Raw genomic sequence first — 22,435 nt, 5'->3', positions numbered from 1 at the left:
TTTTAAACATTATTTGATTAATATCGTGATAATTATCGTTATCGAATGAAAAAATATTTAGATATCGTGATCATTTATTTGCCATATCGCCCAGCCCTACCTACTACTAATCCCTACTACACTGCACAGTTCGGGCATGATCTGATTTATCTCTAGAGAAACTGCAGCTAAATGTGCCTGGTCAATAGAGCTCACAGGGAAAAAAACTGAACAAAATGGAATTCCAATATTTGAACAGTCAGTCAATTATCTGATTAAAACTGAAAAATAACCGGCATTTCGGTTAATTGCTCAGCGCTAACCACATGACAATAGCTGTAGGGTAAAGACGTGGTGCTGGAGCTGGTGCTGGAGCTATGGTTTGGTTAACAAATTTTAAAAACGTTCTGTTCAAGTCTGTAAAGGATGATGTGACACATTATCCACAATTCATAGTATGCGTTATGCATTCATGATAAAAAAATGTTTAACAAACGTCAAACCTATATATAAAAGTAATGATTTTATTAGTTAAATTGACATAAATAAACATCAAATAAAAAAAAGAATGTACAAGATTTAAACTTAAGTTTGCTACGGTCTTATGATGGACAGTATATTCTGCTTCGGCTAGGCAAGTGCACACAGAATTGTCATAATAAAAAAATAATAATACAGAATTTAACATTGAGCCCCTGTGTTTGGACAATAAAAGCGCATCTACTAATAAACYAAGTACTTCCTACTGTAATACAGACATCAAATAAACAAAATTTTACAGCAGACGGGTCATTTAAGCAATGGTCCCTATCTGCATTGTTATAGCTAATAAATAAATACATTTAGTGCATATTCTCATTTACCTCAAAGAGTCAAATTAAAAAAGGAACTATAAGTTAAAAGGTGGACCAAAGTCAATTTGGATCCGCTAGTTTCATAAAGACAGGAATCTCTGCTCTCCTCCCCTATGGTAAGACAGGCCAGCTATCTTCAGTATGCATCTTTACATAAGTTGTTTGTGTGTTTTGATAATCATTACTTGTATAAACCACCAAAAACTGGACAAAAGAGTTCAATACTGTGTAATTTGGGGGAAAACGAATCAAAATAAGAAAAAAGACTTGACCCAAACCACAACCATGTTCCCCTCAGTTAATGGGATGATTGCAGCAGGTCTCTCCTGGTTAAACTAAGTAGATGCAGTTATGGAGTACTTCTATACTAAATTTTCTGTATTTCCTTGGAAAACAAAAATCAATAGTGATTGATACAGTATTTATCATTGTTCTTACACAGCTGTTGTTATTCCCTTAAATAATGTCTATGTAATGTTAAATGTTGCCTGGGCCTGAATGGGCAGTAATACTGTGTTAACTACTGAATAACCTCCTCCTCAACCTCTAAACTTGAGTTCATCCTTACCAAAGAAAGACAGAGGAGCATCATTGGCTAATGGCTACACTACACTTATGGTACACTCTTAGAAGAAAAAAGGTGCTGCTGTGGTCTAAGGCACTGCATCGCAGTGCTGAGGCGTCACTACAGCCTGGAGTTCGATCCCAGGCTGTGTCACAGCCGGCCATGACCGGGAGTCCCATAGGGCAACGGACAATTAGCCCAGCATCGTCCGGGTTAGGGGAGGGTTTGGCCGGGGGGCTTTCCTTCGCTCATTTCGCTCTAGTGACTCTTTGTGGCAGGTCAGGCACCTGCAAGCTGACTTCTGTCGTCAGTTGAACAGTGTTTACTCCAACACATTGGTGCAGCTGGCTTCTGGGTTAAGCAAGCAGGTGTTAAGAAAAAGCACGGCTTGACGGGTCATGTTTCAGAGGATGTATGACTCGATCTTTACCTCTTCCGAGCCCGTTGGGGAGTTGCAGCGATGAGAAAAGATCGTAACTACCAATTGGATGTCACGAAATTGGGGAGAAATGTTTTCTCTCCAAAAATATAAGGTGCTATCTAGAACCTAAAAGTGTTCTTTGGCTGTCCCCATTGGAGAACCCTTTGAAGAACCCTTTTTGATTCAAGGTAGAACCCTGTTGGTTTCAGGTAGAACCTTTTTGAGTTCCATATAGAACCCTTACCTGGAACCAAAAAGTGTTCTCCTATGGGGACAGACGAAGAACCCTTTTGGAACCCTTTTTTCTAAGAGTGTACCAAAGAGTTCACTGGTGGAAACTCTCCTCAGTTATAAACAAAATACCCCAGCTGTGCTTCTGTTCAGGACGATGACAATGTTTTGTAAACTATGAGGGGCCAGACTAGCGATGAGGAATGACTTTGTGTCGGCTGATAAACAGAAGATAGGATCCACACTGCTATACTTTAAAAACACATCGTAACAACATTTTTCAAAAGTGCTCCCTGGAATGAGAAACATCAACAATCTAAAATGGTTGATAACTATCAACTTTATAAAATGTTTAAAGCATCCTGTGCAGTTTTGGACCTTAAGGAACAGGTTAAGTCTGTGTGAACGGCATATGGGTTTTGTTGAGGCCTAGTGAGTGAACGAAGGTATCCATATCACCTCACTTAAATTACTGCATATCCTAATTCTCTATCTGGTGAAGAGCAACATAGGCCATTCCTTTCAATAAAAACTAAAACACATCAAATACAAATTCAGTAATGTTACATACAACAAGTGCTCTGTCTCTCTCTCAGTGGTTCTTTGGCAGTTACGTCTATAGAACGTTCAGTAGCACATCCTCCTCCTCCTCTGTACGCGGTTTCAGTTCCCTATCTTGATCGCCCCAAAGTACGTCCCCTCTGGTTCAGGATCCAGCATCCAGGCATTGGACACATTAACAAACAGTCCATCCCCTTGCTGTAGCATCACCCCCCTGCCCTGCTGGGCACAGTACATGTTATACTGGGAGTTATTCCAGCGCATGGTGCTGCCTGTCTTCATCAGCACCACAGACTTGCTGGGCAGGGACGTGTGTTTCTCGTGCGAGATGTACTGGATGAGCTGGGCGTTGTTCACGTCCACGGCCTGGGGCGTGGCATCGCCAGGCTCTGTCTCAGGTCCCAGGTCGTAGTAGCGGAAACAGGTCTTGGCGTAGACGGAGTACAGGCCTGACTCATCCACCAGGAGACGGCCGTCATGGTAACGCATCTTCTTCAGGTGGCCCTGCGCCTCGTCCCAATGGATCATAGCTGCTCTCAGCTCCCCTTCTGGAACAATACAAATACAACAGCCAATCAATAAATTAATGAGTCAATCAGTCAGTTGATCAACTAATCAGTAATACAATCAGTCAATCAATAAGTCAGTCAAAACTTCAATGATTATGTTATTAGTCAAATCTGTCAAACAGATAGAGGTTGTCAGAATTATATTTTCACCATTGTACTGTATACTAGTAATGGTTGCAGTAGGCTAGTTCTAGCTGTAAGCTGTGGCTATGGACTTACTCTTCACATAGTCTATAGTTGCTCTGATTGGTAGATGAGCTGATGGAAGCGCCTCCCTCCCCTGGTTCTTGCAGCGTTGTCTGCCTTTCCTCGGGTCCTTCAGGGCATCGAACATGATGGGTTCCGTCTGCACGTCCTGCGGAAATGGAAAGGGTCATCAACGGGACGCTACAATGCATGTCAGAGCAGAGTGGAACTGTGAGAAGGCGGCAGCGGAGTGAGGAGATGAGAAAACAGCCATCAATAAAATACAATTTTATTGGTTGATTACAAAGTTTAGCAGGTGTTATGGCGGGTGCAGTAAAATGCTTATTTTCCTAGTCCTATCAATCAATGTAGTAAATGTCAATAAGCACACAATAATCCAACATTTTGAGAGGAAAACTCACCTTAAATGAACTGAATGATGAGAATATTGGAATAAAGTAGGCTAATGCAATTGAATGAATGTATCAAATTCTTGCTCATACTGAAACTCCCAAAGTCATATCCAACAATTAGCCTATACTCATTTAAAAGAAATAGAGTTTGGGAAATCCTGACCTAGATGATCATTATTACCACTCCTATTTGCCATATCTTCAATCTAAGCCTACTAGAAAGTGTGTTCCCTCAGGCCTGGAGGGAAGCAAAGTTAATTCCGCTACCCAAGAATAGTAAAGCTCCCTTTACTGGCTCAAATAGCCAACCAATCAGCCTGTTACCAACCCTTAGTAAACCTTTGGAAAAAATTGTGTTTGACCAGATACAATGCTATTTTACTGTAAACAAATTGACAACAGACTTTCAAATAACTTATAGGAAAGGACATTCAACAAGCATGGCACTTACACAAATGACTGATGATTGGCTGAGAGAAATTTATGATAAAAATATTGTGGGAGCTGTTTTGTTAGACTTCAGTGTGGCTATATACATTATTGATCATAGTCTGCTGATGGAAAAACTTGTGTTATGGCTTTACATCCCCTGCTATTTTGTGGATAGAGTTACCTGTCTAACAGAACACAGAGAGTAATGGAAGCCTCTCTAACATAATACAGGTAGATTCAGGAATTCCCCAGGGCAGCTGTCTAGGCCCCTTACTTTATTGAATATTTACTAATGACATGCCACTGGCCTGAGTAAAGCCAGTGTGTCTATGTTTGCGGATAGCTCAACACTATACACGTCAGCTACTACAGCAAGTGAAATCACTGCAACACTAAAATAAAGAGCTGCAGTTAGTTTCAGAATGGGTGGCAAGGAATAAGTTAGTACTAAATATTTAAAAACCTAAAAGCATTGTATTTGGGAGAAATCATTCACTAAACCCTAAACCTCAACTAAATCTTGTAATAAATAATGTGGAACTTGAGCAAGTTGAGGTGACTAAACTGCTTGGAGTAAACCTGGATTGTAAATTGTCATGGTCAAAACATGTTGATACAACAGTAGCTAAGATGGGGAGAAGTCTGTCCATAATAAAGTGCTGCTCTTCCTTTTTAACACTATCAACAAGGAAGGTCCTACAGGCCCTAGTTTTGTCGCACCTGGACTACTGTTCAGTCATGTGGTCAGGTGCCACAAAGAGGGACCTCGGAAAATTACAATTGTCTCAGAACAGGGCAGCACGGCTGGCCCTTAAATGTACACAGAGAGCTAACATTAATAAWATGCATGTAAATCTCATGGCTCAGAATGGAAGAGATTGACTTCATCATTACTTGTTTTTGTAAGAAGTGTTGACATGCTGAATGCACCAAAGTGTCTGTTTAAACTACTAGCACACAGCTCAGACACCCGTGCACACCCCACAAGCACACAGCTCAGACACCCGTGCACACTCCACAAGTCATGCCACCAAAGGTCTCTTCACAATCCCAGAATCAAGAACAGACTACGGGGGGGGGGGGCACAGTACTACATAGAGCCATGACCATGGAACTCTATTCCACATCAGGTAACAGTAGAATCAAATTTAAAAACCAGATAAAAATACAACTTATGGAACAGCGGGGACTGTGAAGAGACACACAGGCACAGACACACATACACGTGATAAGACATGTACTCTACACACATGTACACATGGATGTTGTATGGTAAATATATGATAGTGGAGTAGTGGCCTGAAGGAACACACTAAATGTATTGGGTAAAGTGTTATGAAATGTAATGTCATGTAATGTTTTAAATTATATTTAACTGCCTTAATGTTGTTGGACCCCAGGAAGAGTAGCTGGTGCCTTGGCAGCAGCTAATAGGAATCCTTAATAATTACAAATACACATTTCAGCACCGACTTAATTGGGACAGCGCCAACTCGCTGCTTTGAGACAAGAGTAGGGAACTCGTCTTGATTAATTAATCAATCAATGTCAGATTTTTGTTTTCACTGAATCTCCATTTGGATATTTGGTAACAATTAGGCTGGGAAAATGTTAACGTTAGCTAAGTTTTTTAGTTTGCTCATATATTAGCTGACCCCCCAAAAAGTATAGCATGTTATGTAGCTTAACAAGTGGAATTTGCTCTTTACTCGTGTAGTACCCTGTCCGACTCCCGACCAAAAGCCTGTGACTTGTCTGATAATCAATCAATGTGATTTTTTTTCAGTGAATCTCTGTCTGTATTTTAGCGACCCTCAGGAGGTAAGGTGGGCAGACCCTGCCCCAGGCTGGCAGCAACAGTCATGTTCATTGTTGATGGGTTTGTTATGGTAATAGAAGAAGGGGGAGCTGCACATTGGTTTGTGGGGATATAAATAGTGGGGAGAGACCCATTTTCTCGCTCTCGTGATTATTTCTCTGGGGAGATACCTCCCGCTGGACTGTGATTTATGGCTTGCTAGTTCATGCTAGGTTTGTTGTTTTGTGCAGTTCCCCGTTACTCCGTGCATTGTAACATTCAAATGCCTGTTGGCATTAACCGTATTTCCCTCTCTGTCCATTTGTTATTTAAGCTAGTAAAGTTATAAGATTGGGAAACCTGTAAACGCCACAGTATTTTTGGATAATTGATCTCTGGCTGGGCAAATGGAGGTGCTAGCTCATTTTCCCATCTAGCACTGATCAGAAACATATAGCATGCCATAATGTAGCCTAAATCAAGTGTATTGTTTTCCACTTGACTCACGTAGTAGCCTTATATAATTTATCCACAATCAAGCTATGAGAGTACATCCTGTTTTATCTGCCTTAATGTATCAGCCTACTTCAATATAACAAATTATTATAATAATTTGTTTGTCATTACACAGCATACAAAAGTCATTCATGCCTTTCAATAAAATAAAGCATTTTTATTTTGAAATAAGATAAGGAAAAAAATATATAAAAAAAAAWATATATATATATATATATATAAGAAAGGGAGCCTTGAATAATGAAACAATAAATAAATAAGATGTTCTGCCAAAAATAAATGTTTAAATGCCCTGTGTTTTGAATGCATGTTTTATGAAGAAAACCTTTGGATCAGTTATGGGTCTACTTTTGATAGTTTACTAGGTCCAGCAAGGCACATTAGCAGGGAAGTCTAGGGGGTACCCCCTGACTTATTCCACATGTTGTTGTGTTACAACCTGAATACAAAATGCATTAAATAGATTTTTAGCCCAAACATCTACACACAATACCCCATAATGACAAAGTGAAAATATTTTTGGGCAAATGTATTGAAAAACGAAATACAGAAATATCTAATTTACATAAGTATTGACACCCCCTGAGTCTATACATGTTAGAATCACCTTTGGCAGCGATTACAGCAGTGAGTCTTTCTGGGTAAGTCTCAAGAGTTTTGCTCATCTGGATTGTACAATATTAGCACATTATTTATTATTTTATTCACCAAGCTCTGTCAAGTTGGTGTTGATCATTGCTAGACAGCCATTTTCAGGTCTTGCCATAGATTTCCAAGCCGATTTAAGTCAAAACTGTAACTAGGCCACTCAGGAACATTCAATGTCATCTTGGTAAGCAACTCCAGTGTATATTTGGCCTTATGTTTTAGGTTATTGAATTTGTCTTTCACTGTCTGTAGGAAAGCAGACTGAACCAGGTTTTCCTCTGGGAGTGTGCCTGTGCTTAGCTCTATTAACTCCCTTGTCCTTGCAGACGACAAGCATACCCATAACATGATGCAGCCACCACCATGCTTGAAAATATGAAGAGTAGTACTCAGTGATGTGTTGTGTTGGATTTGCCCCAAACATAATGCTTTGTATTCAGGACATAAAGTACTTTTCTTTGCCACATTTTTTACAGTTTTATTTCAGTGCTTTATTGCAAACAGGATGCATGTTTTGGAATATTTGTATTCTGTACAGGCTTCCTTCTTTTGACTCTGTCATTTAGGTTAGTAATGTAGAGTAACTACAATGTTGTTGATCCATCCTCAGTTTTCTCTCATCACAGCCATTAATCAATGAGACTCAATCAAATGTATTTATGAAGGCTTTTTTACATCAGCAGATGCCACAGTGCTATACAGAAACCCAGCCTAAAACCCCAAACAGCAAGCAATGCAGATGTAGAAGCACAGTGGCTAGGAAAAACTCCCTAGAAAGGCAGGAACCTACAGTAGGAAGAAACGTAGAGAGGAACCAGGCTCAGAGGGGTGGTCAGTCTTCTTCTGGCTGTGCCGGGTGGAGATTATAAGAGTACATGGCCATTAAGGCCAGATAGTTTTAAACACATCTTGAAGAACAATGTAACTATTTTAAAGTCACCATTGGCCTCATGGTGAAATCCCTGAGCGGGTTTCCTTCCTCGCCGACAACTGAGTTAGGAAGGGCGCCTGTATCTTTGTAGTGACTGGGTGTATTGATACACCATCCAAAGTGTAATTAATAACTTCACAATGTTCAAAGAGATATTCAATGTCTGCTTTTTTTTTCTTTTTTACCCATCTACCAATAGGTGCCCTTCTTTGCGAGGCATTGGAAAACTCTCCTGTTCTTAATTGTATTTGTGGAGTACAGAGATGAGGTAGTCATTAAAAAATCATGTTAAACACTATTATTGCACACAGAGTGAGTCCATGCAACTTATTATGTGACTTTTTAAGCACATTTCTACTCCTGAACGTATTTAGGATTGCAATAACAAACGGGTTGAATACTTATTGACTATAAAGATATTTCAGTGTTTCATTTTGAATACATTTTTTTTAAATTCTGAAAACATAATTCCACTTTTAAATTATGGGGTATTGTGGGTAGGCCAGTGACACAAAATCTCAGTTTAATACATTTTAAATTCAGGCTGTAACACAAAATGTGTAATAAGTGTATCAATACTTTCTGAAGGCACTGAATCGGCGTTAACAGATGCATTGGATTCTCCTGATACTGAGATGCGCTGCCTGTCGTGGTCTCATGGATCATCATTCTCCCGAGTGCACTCCAGCCTATTCGTATCGCTAAATTGAAATATTTAAATCATCAGAAAAATAAGTTTAATCATGGCCACAATTTTCTCTGGCCCAGCCAATATTGGAATCCTGGCACCGCTAGTGTCTGCAGCTGAGAGAGAGCTGTAGTAGGCTAAAAGGTGCTCAGACAGTTTTTTKTTTTCTTAATACAGCACGGCAAGCCCAAAACCCGCCCAGCCCAGTCCGAATCAATTCACGGAATTTGAGGCCTGGCCGGCTGTCAGGTTCGAGCTGAGAATGAGGGCTCTAGTGACCGCAAACCTCTATCTCGAAGTGATTTATCATTAGCCCAATCATAATACTTTCTAAGCAGTTGCTAGCGCCACATATTTCAACCAATGCTTATTTCATTGTCTATTTTAATTATAGCTTATGCTGTGTGTGTACAGGCGTGCATGTGTGTGTTTCCCACACACTTCTCCCATTAGTTCTGCCTAGTGAACATCTAAGCCTGGAGCTCTGAGTTGTGAGCAGCACCAGAAATTGTGGTCTGGTTCTGGGACCCTAGGGCTGCTGGGTAATGTCACCTTTCAGATGGATGTTCCTTTCACAGTTCTGGCACCACTTCTAACTCTGATTAGATTCACCCCTGGAGTGGTGCGATGACATGTGTATCCCCAGTCAGAGCTACAGTACATAGACAAGACACAGCACATAGAGAAAAACACAGTCTCTATGCAAGTAAACAGCCTGCCTGCCTGCCTCACTGAACAGGTTCCGTGTGAAGACCTACTGTCTGTCTGCTAGAGACACTTACTTCCAGAACAGAGACATCCTGTAGATGTTTCAACTTGTTTTATAATTTCAGTATAATTTCCCACATTTTGATCAGCCCTGGTATGCCTGAAATCTCATCTCCGCTCTACCTCGAGCCAATAAATACAATTAAATACCAGAAACAAAAGCGAAGTGTTGACTTGAACACTGTTGAAGATTGTTCTTAAATTACCTGAAAACCACAAATGGACACACAACACCTGTGAATAGGAATGGCACAGAACATTTAAAATAAAACAGACTACTGCCCTGGAATGATCATCACGGTGGTTTGCAGCAACATTGGTGCACCTGCATAACACTAATATTAAGTCTTGTATATTTACTCCCAAAACAGGAGCTGACGGACTTGTACCATGTTCAGTCCAAGATCAGTATAGTCTCTCTTCCAAAAACAATTTGCTGTGTAAACATGTTTATAGAAAAGTGGTTTAGAATTAGACAGGGTAAACAAGTCTGGCCAAGGCTATGGAGAAATCACGAACTAACTCCCCCCTGGCCCAACAATTTGGCATTTAGCTTTGATTTGTGGTGAGACACTCGACCACCTCATACCTCCTTACCAGGAAGAGAAGATTACTTTCGCTGGAGATCTACAGAGCAGAGGCTCAGGCTGGGGTAGTAACTGTTTACTACAGGACTGTAGTTATCCACTCCAGTGATGCACTGTATTATTCTATTGTATCACCTTTCACCCAGTTCGGTCCACTGTCCACTGTGCAATAGACTACAGCCATGAGTCATCAGTTCCAACCCATTGAGCTCTGAGTGTTCTGTGCTCTCTGACCCTCCTGCCATCACGCTGACCACAGGTCCAATGCAGCCAGCCCACTGTAGGTCTAATATGTCTGGATCAAAGAGCACTTAACAAAGGCAAACATGAGACGTGACAGCTCTTAATAATACCTGCTCTTTAACAAACCCACTCATTTGTCAGCGAAGTAACACTGGTCCCTGGGAAGACTATCACAACGCACGCACCCACACACATACACACACAATGATAACACACAGGGAGCCAAATAAACCTTTCAGCCTCACACCTCATAAAGCCTAGAGCAGGGTTCACTCTGCAGCCTGGAGGCTGGAGCAGGGCTGAGACTACAACATGGGAACCATCCCAGTCTGAGATGTCAGCCTGATGACACAGAGGCCTCCTCAGTCCAAGGCAGAGCAGAGACAGCAGAGCAGAGTGGGTGGTTTGTCTAAGCCTCCTCTGGGGCAACAAGGGCAAATTCAAAATACATTATGGGAAACTAAACACAGCTAAGCAAAGCAGAGCGGATTCCTTTCTTTCTGTGTTGTTTTAATTCCTGAAAAGATTCTGCTGTTGCTGGGGGAAACCTGTGCCAGCAAGATGGTGGAATGTTCCAAAAAGGATTTACAGAAAACCCATGTCAGACCTCAACAATGGTGCATTCCGCCGCGACCACCGTTCTACGCCACTGTTACTGATGAGCGAAGATTACTCTGAACACATATGTACGTTATGCCATTGTCATTAATGAGTGAAGGTTATGCAGGACACTTAGCAATCACTGCCGCCAAACCATGACATCACTTGATTGGTGCCGCATGTACAATACAGTAAACTACAGGCAAATCTGACTAGGCCTACCCCCCAATCCTCGCTTTATTGGGAGATGAAACATGTCTGACCCCTGATCAGTGGGTAGGGACTGTGAGGATGGCTTGACCTCTACAGGCTTCTGACCACACTGGGGTTAGGGTTTGAAGCTGGTTTTGGCTTAGGGTGTACATTTGCTGTGGTAGGCACAAAAACAGAACCATGGGAACAGCAAGACTAAGCGCAAATTTGAGAATGGGTAACCTTGTTTTGGTTATAATATAAATGTCTCACCATTTACCTACTGTACACCCCATGCTGATAATACTGTTCACTCATGGATGCAAGTTATAGGAGGAGGAAATGCTTACCAGGTGTAATCTGTTATAGTAACACCTTGTTCACTTGGTGAAATACAATTGCTGAACATACACACCATGGTGGTTTCCCAATAGTTTCCCCAGCTATTGATATTCTGGTTTGGCCAAATAGGATTGCCATAGGCTAACTCACACACAGGACAAGGCTGTTTCGTGTCAAAGAATCAGTGAATGAAGCCAAAAAGAAAACAGCTTCGGAATTTACATCCTGTAGATACTGTAATCTGATAAAATACTGTAATCTGATTTACTTTCGAAAGGGCAATTATCTTTTGATTACATACCAAATAGTGTAACTAAATAACATCTGATATAAAATTGTAAAATAAATTGTAACCCAACAATCTCTGAGCTTTAATGACAAACATAGCCCTATTAATTGTACCTTACCAGGAAGTACCGGACAACATTACAGTAAAAACCCTCTAATGTGGACCAATGAGAGGGTTGGTTATTATGATCAGACGGGTCGACTCACCTCCATTGGCTGCTGCGTTGCTGAGGAGAGATCGACCTGGAAGCAGAAACACGGGCGTTAGGAAGACACATATTACCTAACAATCCCCCTAATTTATAAGAAAACAGACACAGTTTGTTGACAGGTAGCCTCAAGCTTGTCACAATTCACTGACTGAAACCTGGAAGACCTACTCTGACTTTTAGTGACTGCTTGGCAAGCAGTGTATCCCTAGGTTAGAGGTGCCAGTTCTCTGTTCAGGTCTGCACCAGGCCTCTTCAATCATTCCCCATACCCATACCCATACCCATTCCCATCCGCATACCCCCATCTAGAACCAGATGTCCTGTACATTCTGGTCTCTCAGATCCTGAGGCACGGTGCTGTGCTGCCTCCTACTCCCCCATCAGATACAGTAACTCCTACAGATGTTCAGACAGGGGGAGCAGTGCATCTGGTCCTTGTGCCAAATACAACTCTAATAGCCATCTCTCATTTTTACATTTAAGTCATTTAGCAAAAGCTCGGGGGACCAGAACGACTTGCATAAATGTTCATACTTTTTCGTACTGGTCCCCCGTGGGAATCAAACCCACAACCCTGGCGTTGCAAGCACCATMCTCTACCACCTGAACCAGGGACATCACGATAATGATATTATCACGATACTTAGGTGCCGATAGGATATGTATTACAATTCTAACGCTTCAAACAACCGATAGTGTCTTTGCGCAAAATAGTAAGCAGCATCATCTGTATATGTGTGCAACAAAAGTTCAACATTCACTTTGCTACCATTTCTGTCAAGCTGTCTAATCATACAGTTTGACACATTTTGATAAATCCAACGTATGTACCACACCGAACGCACTGCAACTGCCTCTGCAACTCATTGTTGCAGCGTTCCATTGGAAATGAATGTAATTCTGGTGTACCAAAATGCAATGACGCTGTCAGTGTGTTCGAAGCGTGAATGTATTGTGATTCAATACTGTGATTTTATTGCGATTCGATGTTCCAAACATATCACTCACATATTGTCTGCTGCAGAAAGACAAGAGAGCCATGAGAAAACAAGTTTTGTTCAGTCATGGAAATAACAGTTGGTGAAAACAAATTGGCTCCCTATTTAAAAAGAAGATGGAGAACAAGCTATGAACAAAAAATACTGGAGTTTTTGTGCAGGTATAGCCAACTAGCACAAAAATAAAAATGCGATATTGTCAAAACGATACATCGTCAAAAATAATATCCCGACATGTAAATGTATAACGTTTTTACTACCATCTCTCTCCCTCTCTTTTTCTGCCCGTCTCCTGTTCTCTTTCCTCTCCTTCTCTCTCTCTATCTAGCTATATATTCTCATCACTCTCCTCCCTTTCCCTCTCTTTCTCTCACCCAACACCCCTCTCTCTCTTTCCTACTTGGGCTCTTCTCCAGGAGTTAACAAGCTCCCGACACACACCACTGTGTTTATGCCAAAAGATTGGTCAACCAACATTGACATCATTCTGCAGCAGGCTCTCTCCACACACACACACCATTCTGGGCTTCATTAGGCCTACGTGTGAAGACTGATGGAGCATCATGATGGAACTGAAATGTTTTCTTGTTGTTTGGCTTGTTGAAACATGACTATCATTCAACTCTAGAAACCACCATAAAGCAATAATAACAACCCAGAAATAATGTTAATGCCGTCTTATACAAGACTGATTGTGCAGGGTGATAGTGGTACATGACAGGTTAGCTACCTGACTGGCACTGAAGCACATAAATATCACTGACATGTTATTCTGTCTCTCTCTGTGCTGAGGGCTCAATGGCTTGACTGGAGAAGACCTGGAGCTCAAATAGAACTGGTAAATATTCATATTGTGTTTTTTTTCTTTGGCAATACCAATGTGTAATTATGTKATGCCAATAAAGCATGTTTGAATTTGGTTTTTAATTTGAAAACATCTTCAGTAGAGATTATTGGATGGTTTCTAAAACCAACTACCCCAACTACGTCGTACACTATAAGAAACATTTGTTTATTCTCATTCCCGACAGAAAACTGTAAATAACAGAGTAAACATTCCTGCTTAAGTAAAAACAGATGTATTTTACAAACAAGATTACTTGAATGACATCTTTATATAGGCTACACTATCCCCATTTGGCAACACTCACTATTGAGATGTTTCTTTGTAAAAACGGGAGATTGCTTTGATAAGGTCTGTGACATGGAAAATACTGTCTTGCTGATATAACTTAACTCCTTATAATCTGTGCAGACAATCTCATCAGTAGAGAGATGTGCTATTTCAGAGTGCTGACAGCTGGTTTTACTATTGGGGACAAATTCACAGAATTACCGCCACTGGGTCTCGAGAGCAGAGATTGTTCAAAAGGAAAGTGCTCGCGCACTTCAGCCGCAAGTTCCTCAAGAAGTTGCGAGCCCAAACTGTATCCGCAAACCTGCAGGCTTGAATGATATTCAACCATGTGCGCTTGAAACAGCAAAAGGCTATAGGTTTGGCTATTCCAATGCAATGCAAACAAGACAACTGTTTAATGTAGCCCACTTTTCACTCTCAATTTTAAACTTAATGTGAGTCAATTACAATTTCAAAACTGCGCAACAATTTTTGCAGATTGTTTTACCCTATTGTCAGGCTGTTTCTTTAAAGTCGAATTTAATGTAGCCATCCGCAAGTTCAAGATATAATGCTGACGCGCACCTGTGCACATGTCGCAACTCGCAAGTGTGTCGCATAGTTATGTTATCACCCGTTGTGCGTCTTGAAAGTGTTTCTTACCTCTTGGAGATAACCTGTCAAATGTAACAAGATCGCCACACTCGATGCAATCTGCAGCAATCCCATAACAGCCAGAGTAACGAATATAAACGGTCTATATTTGGGTTCCGAGCCATGGGACGGGTGGTAGCGGGACTGAGCGCCCTCCATGTCGGCGTGGTTCCTCAGGTAGCCTCGGTAATCATTAGCTGCCATGGTGAGTCGTGGTGCTCTGGATGTATAGACTACTCTCACTGGAAGGAAGGAAGTTCTGAACTTCTGACAGAGGAGAGCTATAAACAGTGGGTGGGCAGAAGACTAGCGGCTCCCTCTGTAGAGAGACAGCCAATCAGACGAAAGATATCTTTAGTCTAGTGTGTGTGTATGTGTGTGTGTGCTACCGTTAAAGACAACGTCGTGCATACACACAAACATACACAGAACCATAACTGTGGTACAGGACAGGTTCATCTAGACCGGGCTCTTTATAACACACAGCAGTTGCCGCGCGTCAAACCCCCTCCAGCCAAACGAGCAGACACCTGATCATCTTCCCCCTCGACGGTGATGGAATGATTGGCAAGGTTACATTTGCTAGATTAAAAAAGAGATATGGCAGTTATAACCACTTTATGAAGGTTTTATAATGATAGGAGTCATTTTTATGCTAAAGATTTCCCTTGAAGAGTAAATGTAGCTGATGGACGTATAGCTTATACTTGAGAACCAATAATCACCAAAATAAAGATATGTAGTCAGGGAGACTGGCATGGGGCCCCCATTGACTTTGTTATGTTTTAGTCATGGAAAAATGTGTAGAATTTAAGGAAATTAGATTTAAAACTGCACATTTTTCTCTCAGCCCATAGCAAAATGTGTAGAATAGCAGGAAAATAACTTTAATACTGTAAGCATTTCTCTCAGCCACATGGCAAAGTGTGTAGAATTGCAGGAAATGTGCTTTTTTTGTCTCTGGGGCCAACAGGAGGGGGAGGGCCTCTAACATGTACAGTGCCTGATTTTGTGTCACTGGCTTACATACAATACCCCATCATGTCAAAGTGGAATGTTTGGGGCAAATTCAACACAACACATCACTGAGTACCACTCTTCATATTTTGAAGCATGGTGGTATCTGCATCAGGTTATGGATATGCTTGTCATTGGCAAGGACTTGGGAGTTTTTMGGGGGTTAAAAAGGAATAGAGTAGAGCTAAGCACCCGCAAAATCCTAGAGGAAAACCTGGTTCAGTCTGATTTCCAACAAACACTGGGAGGTAGACAAATTCACCTTGCAGCAGGACAATAACCTGAAACGCAAGGTCAAATATATACGTGAGTTGCTTACCACAACAAAATTMAATGTTCCTGAGTGATCTAGTGACAGTTTTGACTTAAATTGGCTTGAAAATCTATGGCAAGACTTGACAATGTCTGTCTAGCAATGATCAACAACTAACTTGACAGCGCTTGAAGAACATTTTAAATAAGAATGTGRAAATATTGTACAATCCAGATGAGCAAAGCTCTTATAGACTTACCCAGAAAGACTAACAGCRGTGATCACTGCCAAAGGTGATTTTAACATGTATTGACTCAGGGGTGGTAATACTTATGTAAATTAGATATTTCTGTATTTCATTTTCAATACATTTGCAAAATGTTTCTAAAAGCATCTTTTCACCTTGTCATTATGGAGTATTGTGAGTAGATGGGTGAGAACATTTTTTTTTCATACATTTCAATTCAGGCTGTAACATAAAATGTGAAGTAAGTCAAGGGGTATGAATACTGTGTGTTTGACAACTGCACCAGCGACCACACCCACGCCCACCACCTAAGCCCCATTTTGACCCAGAAAAAAACCTGTCATGACATTACAAGGTCATTAGAGAAGTCATTCCCAACCCTAATATCTCTGTGYTTCACCCTCTCTCTGTAACTCAGGATATGAGTGTCTTCCTCTGTTTGTTTGTGTGTGTACCTGTGCGTGCAACTCCTCAACCTCAACACCCACATATTGTCTTCCCCTCATCGGATGTAAACACTGACACACATTGGATCTGTCACTGTATCATAGCATGTATACAACGATGGACAGACAGACTGAGCTTCCCACCCCTCTGATCTGACAGACAGATAGGGTTCCCAGGCACATGGCCATGCCTAGAGGTGGGTGACATGATATATCAGTCATATGAGTGGTGTCTCCTAAAGACAAACACCCTACATGGCATTCCTGAAGGTAATGTTACTGTACATTTGGTAACACCAATAAGGGCCTGTGGATTATCATTCATAAAGGTCTCTCTTGTTGAATTGAGGGGATTTTATAAAGTAGCAACTTCTCATCTGTGTAGAGGAAAGTGATCAATGTATTTATTCTGACCATCCTCAATGCCTTTAAGCCAAACCAAATCAAATCAATTTGTATTAGTCACATGCCTTGTAAATAACAGGTGTAGATTAACAGTGATATGCTTACTTACGGGCCCTTCCCAACAATGCAGAGAGAAACATTTTGAAATAAATAATAACATAACAAATAAATACACAATGAGTAATGATAACTTGGCTATATATACGAGGTACCAGTACCGAGTCGATGTGCAAGGGTACGAGGTAATTGAGGTAGATATGTACATACTATATAGGTATGGATAAAGTGACTAGGCAACAGGATAGATAATAAACAGTAGCAGTAGTATTTGATGAGTCAAAAGAGTTAGTGAAAAAAGGCTCAAAGCAGATAGTCCGGGTAACTATTTAACTATTTAGCAGTCTTGTGGCTTGTGGCTTGATCAGGCCAACCACTGTCATGTCGTCAGCAAACTTAATGATGGTGTTGGAGTCGTGCGCGGCCATGCAGTAGTGGGTGAACAGGGGGTACAGGAGGGGACTAAGTGTAATACCTTGACTACACCGCTTGCGTCGCGTGCCAGAGCGGTGCAAAATAAATTTAGAAATCTATATTATTCAATTATCGCACCCACACTGTTTGCGTGTGCCAAGCGTTGCCAAGGGCTAAAATAGAAGTCAGTTCTATTTGTGACGCAGATCGCGCTGCAAGTCCTGCCTCTCCCATCTCCTTATTGGTTTATAGAGGCAGGTACCCACGTGCCATCTCCTCATTGGTTATACCCACGTGGGTGACTGAAAGACGAATGAGGTCGGTGGCGGTAATGCACCTAATTTATGAAAGTTGCCAATCGCAATATAAAGTCCAGCGAAGAAAAAGCCTGGAAGGAGGAGAGATGACTAGAAACGATTCGGTTGACCATTTTATGTGTGGATTAATTGTCGGAGTAGAGGACCTTGTGCATTTCAGGTAAAATAACAACTAAATATTTATATCCCAGGACAAATTAGCTAGCAACAGCAAGCTAGCTAAATAAGACACATTAGCTAGCAAGTGCAAGCTAGCTAAATTGCCATAAATGTTTAATGCTTTTCGACCTGTCCCCAAATTAATGTAATTGGTTCAGAGTTTGTTTTGATATTTTAACCTGTGTGTCGTGATCGCGTTTGGTGTGGGGGGGACAAAATACATTTATGCACGATGGCGCACGATGGCGCACGCACACAGCCGGTTTGGGTTTCGTGTAATAGAGATTGCGTCATCTGTGGATCTGTTGGGGCAGTATGCGAATTGGAGTGGGTCCAGGGTGTCTGGGATGATAGTGTTGATGTGAGSCATAACCAGCCTTTCAAAGCATTTAATGGCTACAGATGTGAGTGATACAGTGCAGTAGTCATTTAGAGAGGTTACCTTAGCATTCTTGGGCACAGGCTCTATGTTGGTCTGCTTGAAACATGTAGGTATTACAGACTGGGTCAGGGAGAGGTTGACAATGTCAGTGAAGACATTTGCCAGCTGGTCAGTGCATGCTCTGAGTACCCGTCATGGTGAATGTTAACCTGTTTAAAGATCTTAATCACATCTGGGGCGGCAGGTAGTCTAGTGATTAAAATGTTGGGCCKMTAACCGAAYGGTTGGTAGATTGAATCCCCGAGCTGACAAGAAAAGAAATCAGTCGTTCTGCTCTTGAACAAGGCAGTTAACCCACTGTTCCTAGGCCTAGTTAAATAAATTAAATAAACATTGGCTACGGAGAGCYAGATCACACAGTCGTCCGGAACAGCTGGTGTTCTAATGCATGGTTCAGTGTTGCTTGCCTCGAAGCGAGCATAGAAGGCATTTAGCTCTTCTWGTAGACTTGCGTCACTGGGCAGCTCACGGCTGGGTTTCCCTTTGTACCCGTCAGAGCCGGCGTAGTATAATTTGATCTTAGTCCCGTATTGACATTTTGAGTGTTTGGTGGCTCGTCGGAGGTCGGATTAGTGCCCCGCTCCGTTAAAGCGGCAGCTCTAGCCTTTAGCTCAGTGTGGATGTTTTTTGTAATCCATGGTTTCTCGTTGACGAATGCACTTATTAGTGAAGCCGGTGACTGATGTGGTAAACTCCTCAATGTTATCGGATGAATCCAGTAACATATTCCTGTCTGTGCTAGCGAAACAGTCCTGTAGTTTAGCATCCGCTTCATCTGACCACTTCCTGTTTGAGTTTTTGCTCGTAAGCAGGAATCAGGAGGATAGAGTTATGGTCAGATTTGCCAAATTCTCCTAAACTAATCTAACCCTGAGCATAATCAATAGCATGCAAGTATGAACTTGCAGCATGCATGCTATTGGGCTGTTGAAGTCACTACCAAACCCAATAAACTTTACAATCCAGTCCAATTCAATAAAATCTTAATCTGTCCCCTTAGGGCAATTGGTACCTCTCTGCTGCCTCAGCTTTTTCAGTGTGAGTAATACAGGATCTCTAAACTGTATATAATATCAACATCCCAGTGATCCAACTCAGGCCAGGATAATTACACTGGAATTACCTTCCTACTTTACTCTGTTTTCTGATGACAGCAAAAGAAACAACAGCGTAGTATTTGAAAACCCAGCAGAAAAAAAACATTCTTTGAAACAAATGTTATTTTAGGCAGACACTGTGACAATAGAAAGGGGGAACGGAGAGGGGGTAGGTCGGTGAGTTTGCGAAATCCAAGCGAATCTCTGGGTGCCAGTGGAGTTCATGGGAGAAACGTGGCTTAGGTCTTCAGCCCTAAACCAGCAAACCTCCTGGCGCTAGAAACATTGAATACTCTTTTTGACTGCACAAAACCACACACATGATTTCAGTTATGTGTATTAGCACTATATTTCATTTGTATGCAATGGATGTCTCGCTGGCCTTATAGAATACATGCTTAATAACAAACCTACCTCCATCTCCTGACAGACACCAAGGTCACTACCATTGGAGGTGAGCGAAACACGTCTTACTTCAATGATCTCCCTGACCTCTTTTAACATGGTTTGCAAACTTGCCTCTCATTGGAAAACATTTACTTACACTCACTTGATAGGAGAGGAAAACACAGGGTCAGGATCAGAGTTCAGTCAACAACCTCCTCTCTTCCCTTCCTCATGACCTCTTGAACTTGGCGGCCCTGTGTCTATGGCTCTGCCTCTCTCTGTGACTCTACCTCTGGCTCTGCCTCTCTCATAACTCTACCTCTCTCTGTGACTCTACCTCTGGCTCTGCTACTCTCATAACTCTACCTCTCTCTGTGACTACCTCTGTCTCTGCCTCTCTCATAACTCTACCTCTCTCTGTGGCTCTACCCCTGGCCCTGCCTCTCTCTGTGACTCTATCCCTGGCTCAGCCTCTCTCTGTGACTACCCCTGGCTCTGCCTCTCTCTGTGACTCTACTCCTGGCTCTGCCTCTCTCTGTGACTCTATCCCTGGCTCTCTCTCTCTCTGTTACTCTACCTCTGGCACTGCCTCTCTCTGGGACTTTACCCCTGGCTCTGCCTCTCTGTGACTCTATCCCTGGCTCTGCATCTCACTATAGCTCTACCCCTGGCTCTGCCTCTCTTTGTGACTCTATCCCTGGCTCTGCCTCTCTCTGTGAACATCTACCCTGGCTCTGCCTCTTGTGCTCTCCCGGCTTGCTCTGTACTCTTACCCCTGCTCTGCTCTCTCTGTCTCACCGCTGCTTGCCTCTAACCACCCTGCCCTGGCCTCTCTCTGTTGACTCTATCCTGGCTCAGCCTCTCTTGTGACTACCACCTGGCTTCCCTCCTCTCTGTGACTCTACTCCTGGCTCTGCCTCTCTCTGTGACTGCTATCCCTGGCTCTCATCTCTCTCTGTTACTCTAAAACCTCTGGCACTTGCGAGCTCTCTCTGGGACTTTACCCTGGCTCTGCTCTCTGTGGACTCTATCCCTGGCTCTGCATCTCACTATAGCTCTACCCCTGGCTCTGCTCTCCTTTGTGACTCTATCCCTGGCTCTGCCCTCTCTCTGTGGTTCATACCCCGGCTCTGCCTCTCTCTTGACTACTCCCCTGGCTCTGCCTCTCTCTGTGGCTCTACCCCTGGCTCTGCTCTCTCTGTGGCTCTACCCTGGCTCTGCTCTCTCTGTGGCTCTAACGCCCTGGGCTCTGCTTGCTCTGTGACTCTACCCCTGGCTCTGCCTTGCCTCTGTGACTCTACCCTGGCTCTGCCTCTCTGTGACTCCTACCTCCTGGCTCTGCCTCTCTCTGTGCCTCTACCACCTGGCTCTGCCTCTCTCTGTGCCTCTACCCCTGGCTCTGCCTCTCTCTTGTGGCTCACCCTGCTCTGCTCTCTCTGGCTCTACCGGATTGCCTCCTCGTGGCATTCTACCCCTCGGTCTGCCGCTCTCTGTGGCTCTACCCCGGCTCTGTCTCTCTCTGTGGCTTCCCCTGGCTCTGCCTCTCTCTGCTTCATAACCCCCTGGCTCTGCCTCTCTCTGTGGCTCTAACCCCTGGCTCTGCCTCTCTCTGTGGTCTACCCCTGGCTCTGTCTCTCTCTGTGGCTCTACCGCCTGGCTCTGCCTTGCTCTGTGACTCTACCCCTGGCTCTGCCTTGCTCTGTGACTCTACCTGGCTCTGCTTGCTCTGACTCTACCCTGGCTCTGCTCTCTCTGTGGTTCTACCCCTGGCTCTGCCTTTCTCTGTGGTTCTACCCCTGGCTCTGCCTCTAGCTGTGGTCCTGTTCACCATGTCCTGTTAGCTCTCTCTCTCCGTCAGGGGTGCTTAATAATACACTGTGAAGAACCTGTGTTTAGCTGTGGCTTTTCTGCTGTGCCTCAGCTATTTCCTCCAGCCCAGCAACCTGACCAGTGGCCGGCGGCAAAGCAAAGGTTTGGGTGCTATTCAGGTATGGTGTGTGTGTGTATGTGTGGTACTCCTCTGTGTTTTGCCATGGAGCTGTTCTGGTCTCTACCAGAGGGGAGTGGGCGGACCGAACCCAACGCTCTTTCACAGGGAGACAGCGCCTGAAGCTGGAAAGAGAAAGAGGGAGGGAGAGAGAACAAGAGAAAAAAATCTGTGTTATAATAAGACCCACTAGTTTCTTGTATGGTCTATTAGGGAGATGTTTTGAGTGACATATGAACACCTACCTCTATAACCACTAATACAATTGAACAACTCACCAACCAGCATTGACACCTTGTTCTAACCTTAGCTCATCGTTCTGACAATATCACCATCTGTCCTTTCTACCATGGCCATATAGTGGCTATCTGTATATTAGCTGTCCCCGACTAGGAGCACAGTCCCGAGTTAGAG

At 42.8% G+C, this 22,435-nt stretch overlaps 1 protein-coding gene across 1 annotated transcript; it reads right to left on the bottom strand.

Annotated features, from left to right (window-relative positions):
* Positions 1–479: 479 nt before the first annotated feature.
* On the bottom strand, positions 480–15,050 carry LOC112080705 (tumor necrosis factor ligand superfamily member 11-like). Its single transcript, XM_024146545.2, has 4 exons — positions 14,803–15,050; positions 12,020–12,055; positions 3,400–3,535; positions 480–3,159 (listed from the first exon to the last, which is right to left on the bottom strand). The coding sequence occupies exons 1-4, from the start codon at positions 14,995–14,997 to the stop codon at positions 2,714–2,716; spliced, it is 813 nt and encodes a 270-aa protein (XP_024002313.2). The 5' UTR covers positions 14,998–15,050; the 3' UTR covers positions 480–2,713.
* Between the last annotated feature and the right edge of the window lie 7,385 nt (positions 15,051–22,435).

This window comes from Salvelinus sp. IW2-2015, unplaced genomic scaffold (genome assembly GCF_002910315.2).
Source record: "Salvelinus sp. IW2-2015 unplaced genomic scaffold, ASM291031v2 Un_scaffold16444, whole genome shotgun sequence".
In the NCBI taxonomy this organism is placed as follows: domain Eukaryota; kingdom Metazoa; phylum Chordata; class Actinopteri; order Salmoniformes; family Salmonidae; genus Salvelinus; species Salvelinus sp. IW2-2015.
Note: the sequence above shows the minus strand (reverse complement) of the source record. Positions and strands in the feature narration are given on the sequence as shown.

What these genes read in the sequence shown, in the direction of transcription:
- LOC112080705 (XM_024146545.2), bottom strand. Translation starts at nt 14,997, where the DNA reads ATGGCAGCTAATGATTACCGAGGCTACCTGAGGAACCACGCCGACATG. An exon ending in CAACGCAGCAGCCAATGGAG is followed by an intron (nt 3,536 to 12,019) that starts GTGAGTCGACCC and finishes CCATTTCCGCAG; the next exon opens with GACGTGCAGACGGAACCCAT. An exon ending in AACTATAGACTATGTGAAGA is followed by an intron (nt 3,160 to 3,399) that starts GTAAGTCCATAG and finishes GTATTGTTCCAG; the next exon opens with AAGGGGAGCTGAGAGCAGCT.